This window comes from Rhopalosiphum padi, chromosome 1 (genome assembly GCF_020882245.1).
Source record: "Rhopalosiphum padi isolate XX-2018 chromosome 1, ASM2088224v1, whole genome shotgun sequence".
NCBI lineage: Eukaryota > Metazoa > Arthropoda > Insecta > Hemiptera > Aphididae > Rhopalosiphum > Rhopalosiphum padi.
The window spans coordinates 72,925,727-72,938,095 of record NC_083597.1 but is presented as its reverse complement, the minus strand read 5'-3'; the positions used below and the strand labels follow the sequence as shown (position 1 = coordinate 72,938,095).

Here is a 12,369-nt window from a genome sequence, read left to right as displayed (position 1 = left end):
CACGAGCGTCTTGCGTTTATGTTATTCGTTTTGGATGAATGTTTACAGGAAATAGTAGCAATAATAAATTAATAATTATAGTGATTTTTTCCCTTCGTCAACTCAAGACGCGACTATGATATTGAAATCTACCATGATATTCGTTTTTCGATCAATTACACGTAAGCAAAATATTAGAATTAATAATAATAATGTAATTAAATAAGAACACGTGGTCACGCGAAGGAATTCGTTTTCAGATTTCCGACTGCGATGTAGGTAATGACGATGCTGCTATATAATACCTGTCATAAAAATTATTATTATTATTATATGCGTACAACGCGTGTGGACTTACGGTTTAAGAACACAGATTTGGGGACAGATATTATTATAATATAATATAGTCTAAAAAAACTTCTTAAAAGTAAAAAATCAAAAAAAAAATTGAATAAATAGATTGAAAAAAAAAATGATAGTAACTATTATTGCTTTTTCCCACGCAAAACAATTAATATAATATTCATTAATCAATGAAATGTGATGTGTTTTAACAATATTATATTATATTATATTATATATTATATAAATTATAAAGTTTTTAAATTGAAATATTTTAATATTAAAACCCGCGAAGCGTACCTATACGCGCGCATCATATTATGTATGACGACTGCACGACTCGCGTTTTGCACCGATTAATCGTTTCAAAATACATAATATAAAGATTGTCGATAATAATTATTATGAAATTTTATTTGGAAAATCAATTTTTTTTTAAATTTTTTTAAATAATATTATATTTAAATTGTATTTTAGTATTACGTATTTATTTAATTTTTTTTTTACAACGTGTGAGGGTGTACGCGTATAGACGTGTTTAACATTAATATTATTATATATTTTTTTGCATATTATATATATTTCTTACTCCCTTAGAATATAATATTAAGACAACTATTCAAAACAACGATAAAGAAGTGCAGTAAAAAAAGCTTTTATTTTCGCACGAAAATAATTCAGCATAAAATCCGCATTGCGCGCGATAACCGAATGATACGAGTGTAGTTATAGATTTATCGAAAAAGAACAAAAAATGCGTTCTCGGCTGCGGTTATAGTTCACGATTAAAAAAAAAAAACGACCAACCGTTTTGAGAAAAAAGTTTTGTTTTGTCTTAATCTCGTTTTTTTAAATAATAATAATAAATATATTAAAAAAAAAAAAAAAACAAAAATCATTCTAATGTCTATTATAAAATATTATGTTAACAATAATATTAATTGTGCAGCCTTTTTTTTCCAATCCGTTGCAATTGACAAGTTTATTAAATAATAACATGCTCTGGTTGATTGTAATAAGAAAGTTAAATATTATTATTATTATTATTATTATCATCATTGTACATACATATTATATAATAATAAATAGAAATTGCACACGTGTTTTTTTCAAACAATTTAACGTATAGGTTGAATTTAACAATAACAATAATAATAATAGTTATATTTATTCGTCCAACGATATTAGTAATAATAATAATAATATTTTAACAATAATAATATAATTTTAATAATAATTTATTAATGAATACATCGGTAAAGAAAACGTTAATACCTATTATACAAATACCAGTACAAAAATTTTAAGTGTTACTCAGTATCATTATTATTATCATTATTTATATAGGTTATACAAAAAGCTTAAATCATTCATATTTCATACCATATTCAACCTATGCAAGTATATAATAATAAACCGTTCGCGTGGAGGCGTACCTGTATGTCTTAATATTTTTCTCTATTGGATACCGTTCGAAAAACATAGAAATAACAGTTAATCGCACAGCAAAATACAATCATAAACTATAAGCAGAAATACTATCGTGAAGCTGAATTTAGTGCGTTTTAGATATAATAGTAATACAGGGTACACATACGGTAGATGTATAATAAATAGTGCAGGGCGTTTTCACAGAGATAGTGTTGTTTTTTTGGGGGGATGGGGGATGGGGCTCTAGAACAATGCATTAAAAGTTTCAAAAACTTCCTGTAAGTTATGTGAAATACTTCAAAATTAAACTTTTATTTTACATTTTTTAGCATTTTTAAGATAGCTTAATTTTTAATCGGTATATTTATTTATTTTTTGAGTTACAGTGTTTTTAGTGAATCAAAATATTATCTTGAAAAATGTTGTTAGATTTAATTCAATGTTCACAATTTCACAGTTATATAAAATAGTAGACATTTAACATAATATTAACTTTATATCCTTGTATGTTTAAAGAATGAATAATATACAACTCCGAGATGTTGATCGCCGATATTAAAAAAAAAAACCGTCGCCAATATGTTTTTAATCATAGAATTATTAGTTAATTTATTAAAGTATTTGAAGTATTTGGTACAACAATTATTTAACTGATTTTTTGTAATGAACAAATTCGAGGTCATTATTGTGGTTAAAAGACTTTTTTGGCTATTTTTAAAAGATTTCTTTGGATATCTATATCCTATTAAATTTTTACCATTTATATCTGAATCTGGTGTATATTGTTGGTACTAATCCGGCTAACGCCTAAATCTCAAAACAAACGTATAAACAATATTATATCAACTATTTCAAGTAGGTATTTAATGAAAAATAGTAGGTAATTCAAATTTTAAAATATTTACATAAATTGGTAAATTGGTTAATTGGTATAGAGTCTAATAATTACTATTGATATTAAATAACGTAAAAATTACAATTTTTTTTTTTTACCTAGTTATAGAATTTAGTTTTATAAATTTTTACAGACTTACTGCAGTCATGTATTTTTAATAAAATAGGTGATGATTTTCCAAAACCATTAATTCAAAGTTATCTAAGTAAGATATAGAAAGAAGTTATGTACGTGGGAAAACACTGCGATTTATACAGCCGCAATTACGACCATCAATACCGTCTTTAAAATCATATTATTATGGCGTAGAAACATTTTGTATGAAAATTCGTTGTCGGAACGCAAATATAAACCGTCGTGGCGTCGTTATCGTTTCGGTATGCGCATAGGTAATGTCGTGAACTGCGCATTTACACTTCCATTCTACCGTCGTTTGATTAGACGTTAAAGTTCGTTTTGAAACTAACTAATTACAGTTTTATACGTCTGATGCCGACTTACAAATCAATAACAATACAAAAGGATAATAACAGCGATCGGCACGAAGACAGTTGTGAGAAATTATAATATTATATAATCATAATAATATTACGATCATCTATTTTAATCTCGACTCGATAACTATGTCTTCATAACTACCAATACATTATATGCGAATGCGAATGTAAGTATGCCGATTATAAGGCCATATCGGATAAATATTAAATGGGATTAGGTTTTAGATTTAGTATTATGAGTGTAGTGTTGCATAATGTGCTGGTATATATTATTTATTATTATTATTATCATTACGATGACGATGATAATGATTGATTGTGAATCCTTTTGACCGATACGAGGAAAAAAATAAATGCAATAACGTTCGGCGTGGTATTTAATACCATTAATGTTTCCGACGGACTGTATCGAATTACCCTGTAATCCATTTTTTTTCTCAGACGAAATGCACCGAAAAAAAATTTGTTGACGGTGAAGTGATCGAATAGAATTAAAAGTTTTAAAAACGAAAAAAATCCATAGCACAGTTAATATAATTACATCATTATACGAACGTATATAACAGGCGTTAACATTGCAGATGTAGAATGTATACAATAACTGTTAAAGTCGTGTTATTATATTATAGTATTGTAATTGTAAATATTATTATCATTAAAAAAAAGACGAACGGACGATGATATAAAATCAGTTGAAAAGATAGTCGTTTCGGTGGCCTAAATCGATGTGCGTTTTCATAAAATATAATATTATTTTATTGTTGTTGTAACAACGATTATATTGTATTGTGTGTTTTTAAATTATATTATTTTGACGTTTTGTTGCTGAACGTTTTTGACGGGTGAAATGTTATGTACGCGATTGCATGGTAAACGTGGTAAAAGTGTACCACCTACCTACGTGCTATGTTGTACGAACGGAGAATAATTCATTATATTATTATTATTATTATTATTATTATTTATTGACTTAAGTTATCGATTGTGAAATATGCGTCCATCGAAAGGGGTGGTCAACCCTCCATCTGAGTTGTATATATATATATATTGTATTATTTCACAAATAATGATTATCTACCATCGAAACGATAATAATAATAATAAAAATATTAATATTAATAATTATTACTTATATTATTCATACTGAAATTTATCCATAAATGAGTCCTATTGATTTTAGTCCGCATAGCGCGTATTATGCACTCGTCACATTCGCTATAAATTTCACAACGTTATGGGCGTAAAACAATTTTGATTCACCAAAATCTGTATATTCTTTTATGGGTTCATCATTGTTCGTGTTATTGGAGTAGTGTGTAGGTACGACGGTAAAAATGTTGACGTAATAATTAAAAATCAATACAAAATCGAAAAGAGTATAATAAATATAATAATATTATGTCATCGTTATTATTATTATTATTATTATTATTAATATTTTTATTATTATTGTTATTATTCTAACGCGGAAGACTCGCGACTAATAATTTATTATATAGATACCTAATAGATACTACAGGCGATCAAAAATATCATAATAAGACTGTGGCGAGAATTTATAATCGGTACAGATTTTACATTATAAAAAAAGGAAAAAATCGTGTTTAAAAAATTGTAATAGCTCTCGCATCTCCAACGCGTTATGTTTTCATATAGTTTTCGTATCTGTATCGGTGGCTTATAAGATAAAAAATAAATAAATAAAATACGTATTAGAAATATTGTTTTTTTTAATCCAGTCAAATAAGGCTTATCGGTATATAGGTATAGTATATATATATAATATATATAATATATATATGTATATATATATAATAATATATAGTATTAAAACCCGTACAATTTTAAATAAAACAATTTGAGACGATCCGTTTACTAATTTTTTTTCCTTACGGCTCTGGATAATAATAATTGTGGTATTATGCATTATATATAATTATATTGGCTCAATATATTATTAGAAAATTATCCCCTCAAAAGAGTGAGATTCTGAGTACAATTTTTATTATCGTTATTAATATTCGCTTAAAAAAATATTATAAATAAACTTGTCGGAGGTAACTTAACGAAGGAAACATCTTAGCTATCACAGCACAGCACCTTATAGGCGTTTGGAGACCTGGACGGCCGCCGGATTGCAATTTGAATACTAGAATTATAAATAACACATCAGTATAAGTTAAATTATCATAATTATACAATATTCGTTATTAATAAACAAATACAATTATTTATTGTTACGAAACTACTTATAAGTAAGTATATCTATCGATATAGTTATGTATAAGTTATTTTATTCATTCTGGACATATAGTTGAGAATTCATGGTAAAATTGAATCATGAGCATGCTAATATGCTAGATGCTCTTCTAATCGAAGAGAAAACAATATATTGGTAAATCATCATCAAATCATTAAAATCCCTGCGCAGTTTACTTTATCCTTTAAATTGAAATGTTGAATATATTATAATATTATTACATCAATTAATAATTAAATATAATTTATTATTTGTAATGGATGAGTGTAATTTAAATAAGAAAACGAAAAATACTAATTATTTTATGTAGGTATTATAAGTACTTTGTTTAAATGATTACACGCGTAAGACGACATTTATAAGCACTATTGTTCCCTATTTAAAGTTTAATGTTTAATTATGTATTTAATTTGGACTATTTGAAGTACTTTAAACAGTTTGAACACGATACACGTGTTATCATTTATAAAGTACGAACAATTACAAGCAACAGAAAATCGTACATTTTACACGCGATCATAACTGTAGCTGGTATTTGAAAAAGTACAAATTGTCCAGCCTAAAACGTTTCAGAACGTTCTGAGGCTTTTCCAATTTATGTTTTTATTTTCTGGCGTGCAAAAACTAATGAAAATATATTTATTAATTTAAATTATACCTATAAATTTCCAGTGATGCGAAAGTTTTAATTGGTTTCTAAAACAAAAGTTATCAAGTCGTTGGATACAACTTTTCGATATGGCTGGTACCGATACGGAAATTACTCGATTGGCGTGTTTCACGATAGCTGTTCATAGAAGTATAATATAGAATATTGTGGCAATAAAATTTAGAGTATTATAATATTGTAACAATAAAGGCGTTGTGGGGTGTGTTCGATAAAAATAAACGGATTTCGAAATGGCTCCAAATAGCTTAACAATAGGAGGTTCCTTAGTAAATAATATATTATTATTATTATTAAATGCTATACACATCGTGATTTACGAACATTTGAATTGCAATGTTTAACGAATTTATAATAAGTATAATACGTTTTGATGTAGGTTATATATAAACGTACATATTAGTTAACATCGTATAGGTGTTGCCAATTGGTATAGATAGATATAGATCCTGGCTAGGTTTTCCAAAAATCGGTCGGAATGATAGTGATCTCAATAATATGAGATATATTAAAATCTATGAAAACATAATATATACCATACGGTACAGTGCTATTAAAAATTACACTGCTAATACCGCACCTGCTAGTCAGACGTCAGTTTCGACACTGAACCTCTTGATGCTGTTGTTGTTGAGCCTGACCACGGTGGCACAGCTGTTGAACTTTTTTGGTTGCTGCGGCGGCGGCAACGACAGAGGCGGTTCGTCCAGCTCCGCGTCCAGCAGACAATTATCCGCCGACTCCAAGTCCATCAGGTCCGACGTCGAGTCACCACCCGACGGATATTTCACCATGTGTTGACCTGTGGTGGACGCGAAACGGAAACGTTATACACAAGAGGAATAACAACGACAAAAAATAGTCACGAAAACCCTGGTACACATAATATTTGCAATACTTGCATATAATATTATAGTAAATAAAATTATACGAGGAGCATAATATTTTATTATCAAGTTTTTTTTTAATCGCTTCTGTCTGCAAAGATTTTTAACTTGGATGAAATATGTGTGAAGTTTCAATGATTTCCTGCAGCTCCCATTTATTATATATATATATATGCACTGCAGAATAGGGTGACCCGTTTCTGTTCGATTTTGCGAACAGTTCAACTTTTAATTCGTTTCCAATTCGTTACGAGAAAAGTTTTTTTGTATTTTCTAAAGTGAACGCTATGGTCACTGGGGCATAGAATATCATGAAATTTATAAAATATGTATAATTAATCCTAAAAAATAGTGTTCTGAAATAATAATTAAAAATTTTAAAAGTTATATTATCACATAATAATAAAAGTTGGTACAATAAATTCGTGTTTTCTATTTTAATTTTTAATTCGGACAGAAGAAAATAATTTAGCAATATATTATACTTTATACAATGGTTTATTACTCAGGTCACCCTACTCTAAACTTAAATAGCTAAATTATTTTGTTAAAATACCAATTCGATATTCAATTGACTTGCATTTTAAATCAAAATGATACGACTTAAAACAAAAAATCACTACGATAAAAAAAAAATAATAATTGATATTTATTGAAAAAACGTAATGTTACAATTATTATCATAGAACTTCAAAAATTCCCATGTACCCAAGTACCTATATATATATATACATAAAAACACAAATAAAAAATAACAAAAAACAAAAATTGATCGAGAAACTGTGTATAGTATATGGGTACATGGTGAGTTAAACAGTCTGCTATAACAATAACAACATTAACGACGATAACAACAATAGTAATAATAATAAAGCTAATAATGGTAGGTAATAAATAATAAGTAAACATAGAGTGTGTGAATGTAATACGTATGTCGTATATATATTATTTATACACACAGTACACACCAGTAGCCTTCAACCATTTTTTGACTTGCGACTGATTTAGTTGATAATAATTTGTCTTCGACCAATGTTCGGAAGTACTTGTATATACTATTGTACTATATTATAAACTTGTATATAAATTATAAATCGCATTTGCCCATCTCTGCTGAATTAGTTTCAGTTTTTATTTTTTTAAATCATTTTTAAACTATAATTAATGTTGTTGCATTGAATAATATATAAGTATTGTGTTGGAGTTCAAAAATATATTTTAGCTTAAATTTAAAGTTTTAAATTTATACGAATAGGGTAACCAAACATGGCGCTTAAAAATGGCACAGTATATTTTAATTAATAATGATTTTTATTAATAATAATTTCTAATATGTATATCATTCATATTAAAATAAAATTATACAATTTTGATTTACTGTTAAAATCGTCATTTTTATCTGTATTGTTTTTCGATATAACTAGATAAAAGGTGTATTTTATACTATGGATAAAGAAACATAGTACAGCCGTAGAAATGAAAAGATTAAATGGTACCTATATTAAATCTAAATATTTGAATATATGGTATTTATAATTAAACTTAAATATTTCCAAAATTAGATTTTGGATAATTCATTAGTAATTGAAAATAGGGTGAGCATAAAGTGTATTATTACTAAATATTGTAATAAAAATTAGATTGACAAAAACTATAGATTGGAATACACTTGAATAAATAAAAAAAAGTCATAGGTACCGTTAAATCGTAATATTCATATCGTTTTATTTAATTTTTAGTTTTTTACGCTGCGCGACTACTGCATACTAATATGATATTTGCATTTTTAAATTTGTTTTAATCCAATCGCGAGTCACTGGTTGAAGACTATCACTGTACGTTCTGTACTACTATAAAAAAAACGTGGACCGTATATAATAATATGTATGTATAAAATCAGTGGGTATATGAGCGCATATAATATTATATCGTTCGCGAACGTCGAGCGCGCCGCGACTCGGACGGAAGTGACGGCGCGTCGATTGACAGCTCTCGCCTCGGATACCCACCTAAAGTACCGGGAAGATAAGGGCAGCTGGTGACGTGGTTGAAGTTCTGCGATTGCATGTCTTCTTGGTCAGTCTCTCTGTGATAGAAATAGTTGAAGTTGGACACGATGACGGGCACGGGCAGTGCGATTGTGAGCACGCCGGCAATCGCGCACAGTGAACCGACAATTTTCCCCCACACGCCCACTGGTCTGAAACACATTCGAATATGTCACATGTCGACGTGTTCCGGCGAGTGTACAACAATATAATAATATTATAATGTATGGTATAATGGCTAGCGGAGGATTGCGTGGCGGTGGTATTTTTTTTTATGGTTGTTTTTTGTACAATCAATTTTATCATTTCTATTAATAATAAAATATGTAAATTAGAAAAAATAACAAATAGAAAAACGAACAAAAATGTATAAAAACGCAAGTGTAAACACTAAAACAAATTTCAAAAATATCTAAATCGTATATATATTATATTATATATATAATATACATGCGAATTAACATGCTTTTTATTTAACACACGTATAATATAAAATATAATATTTGTGTGTATAATTTACTGAACAGTATGCGTATACGCATAAACACGTGAACACGTGGGGTAGTTCATTTTACTGGTGGACACGCTTGGATGAGCGGATTTAAATAGCGAGGGGTATCTACCCAATGAAAGGTTTTATTCACAATATTTCGATCGTCAATCTGCGTCAATGCTCATCATTAATAATAATAAAAACTAAAAATGTTTGATATTAATACATCGAAATAATAAATTACAAATAAATAAAATGTTTAAAAGAGTATACAGTTGCTTTTTTTTTGTGAAATAAAAACGACAGGTTGTTGTTAAAAAAATATATATTTTTTAAAATGCTTCAGTTGAAATTAATATTTTTTTCATTGTAATAATACAAAAATTACCTACTGAAGAATAAAAGTAGTGTTGCTAGTCGAAAGTCTATACCTGAAGTTTCTAGTTTGACGAGTGATCGATATACCTAATAAAATAAAATGATGGTATTATTTTGTCCGTCACGATGTCTCACCAATTTCTGGATCAACCGATAAATATGTATAATATATGTGTATGCGTATAGACACTGATCAAGGAAATTCTTTGTTTTTTGTTTGGAATACACGATTATATTAATTCACTCAAAAGGTTGTACAGTATGTTATAATATTTATATGGACAAATGAAAATGTAAAACCAAAACAACAAAAAGTCATCACAATGATGCACACGCGTCGTTGAATTTATTATTTATTTTTCAAACGTGATATAATACAGGACGATTCTATAATCACAGAAAACTCCAGGACGTTCCTTTATGAGGTAACTTAACCTAACTCTTTGGATTTGATTTGGTTCAAATATATAATTTCAGTTGTTTTAATTGTTGGAAGTGATTTCTAATCTATCTAGGTAGTTGATTGATATAAAAATCACAAAAAAATTATTTTAAAAGAAAAATATAATGAGTTAAATATCATTAGTGATTTTTTTTATCAAACAACAATATTATTATTTTAAAATCTATTAACATTTTTGAAAAATAGTTTTTTACATAACTTTTATTAATAAAACCATTTTTAAAATAAAATTATATACTTGATCGTTATATGTTAAAAGATTTTACTTTTTTGAATGACAATTATACATTTTCAATATATTCTGAAACAGAATATTTTTTCTATATATATTAATCGAAATTTAGACTAGTAGCTTATGAGTATAAATATTTAAAGTTTGGGTGAGTGGTAGTAAAACAACATTCTGCGGAGTATCTTCGTACGTGTCTACTCTGCTCACCAAAATTCTAAATATTTATACATTACAAAAATCGTCCAAATATCAATTATTATGCATCAAAATGCTTCAAAAATATTCTGCCACAGAATATGATAATAAAAATTATGTTGTTATTAAAAAACATAAGAAATTTTAATCATAACAAAAGAAATTATTAAAAATATAATTTGTTATTAATACAATAATGTTGTTTTATCTCGACTGGAAATTAAATAAACAAAATGTTTTTAAAAATATTAACAGATTTCAAAATAATGAATGTTATTCTATAATATAATCGTTCTGTATATTTTTATAATATTAATTTAAAATTAGATTTATATGTCAATTTGTCTATTTATATAATTAATTTAAACTTTTAAATTTTATTTTCTAAAAGAAGGCATTTTGCAATAAATAGGTATGATGCATACCCTTAAACATTTTCACCTACTATCCCAAATCATACAACTAGTTAGATTGGGTTATTAAGAAATATCGAGTGATCTGCGATAATAACATAATCGACCTGTAATATATTATAAATATAAGCACACCATGGGAATAATATTATGTGCCGTATAATAATTCACCACGTGAGAAGCGTTTGCACAATCAATACGAGAAAGCCAAAAACATAAACGGGTGTCCGAGCTCAGGAAAATTGTGGGTAAGTATCATATCGTGTTCCAGAACTTGTCACGATAAAAAGATGGATTGTCAAAAAAAAACAAAAAAAAACACGCACACACGCACGCACACACCACTAGAATTGAATCCCTCGTGAGATTTTTATAAAACGATTTCAAAAGCAAAATCGTCTTATTAATCACATAGTTAACATATGCATATATGTAAATATTATATAATATATATGTATATAAACTATGCAAACACGATGATCGTATAATTTACACTTATTGTTATACTGTTATGGTTAATAATATATTAATTATAATATAATGCTATCGTTTATAATAACATGCAATTACATTAAATATAATTTAAACAACTACACTACAGTGTTAACAATACGAAGTTCTAAAGTAAAACATGCATACAAAAACGACTACGAAAAAATGAAAATATTCAGGCCAACAGATTATTATTGTTAGTAGGTAAGTGTAATAATATATCATGTGAGTAATGAGTTTTGTTAAAACTGCAATATGCAACTACAACACTGCACTTCGTGCTGCTAAAACTATGTTATGTATAACTTCGTATATGTAGTTATTATTAAAAATGACTTATAGTCAAGTAATGATTTATATATATATAGTTCTGTCAAGGCTATTATATGTTTATATGGTAACTATATGTGTTAGTGAACTGCTGCTGTTATATACTGTCTATATAAGTCTACCTATAACAGGTGATACCTCTAATTGACGGAAAAAAATAATAATAAAAATAGTAAAATGTAATATTGTATACTAAGTATATATAACATGGTAAATAAAACTGTCTAAACACTCTCTAAACGTTTAAGTGTATCATAATATTATGTAATTATTTTTAAGGAACAGAAAAATGATGGCAAAAACACAAAATAAAAAAAATAAAAAAAACAGATATTATAATGTTTTACTTAATTATTAATAGTAGTTG

General features: G+C 27.3%; 1 protein-coding gene across 14 annotated transcripts in view; it reads right to left on the bottom strand.

Annotated features, from left to right (window-relative positions):
- LOC132917870 (potassium voltage-gated channel protein Shaker) overlaps nucleotides 1-12,369 on the bottom strand; it is a 179,376-nt gene continuing 167,007 nt past the window's right edge. For 6 of the 14 annotated variants that reach the window (XM_060978832.1, XM_060978833.1, XM_060978837.1 and 3 more), the window contains 3 exons: nucleotides 8,968-9,158; nucleotides 6,652-6,873; nucleotides 1-5,293 (listed from right to left, as the gene is read on the bottom strand). In XM_060978832.1, the coding sequence (XP_060834815.1) occupies nucleotides 6,659-6,873; nucleotides 8,968-9,158 (406 nt within the window). In that variant the 3' untranslated portion in view covers nucleotides 1-5,293; nucleotides 6,652-6,658. Of the gene's footprint in view, nucleotides 5,294-6,651; nucleotides 6,874-8,967; nucleotides 9,159-9,204; nucleotides 9,315-12,369 lie in introns of those variants that run through there. The other 8 variants (XR_009660354.1, XM_060978838.1, XM_060978845.1 and 5 more) reach the window with 6 other exon arrangements.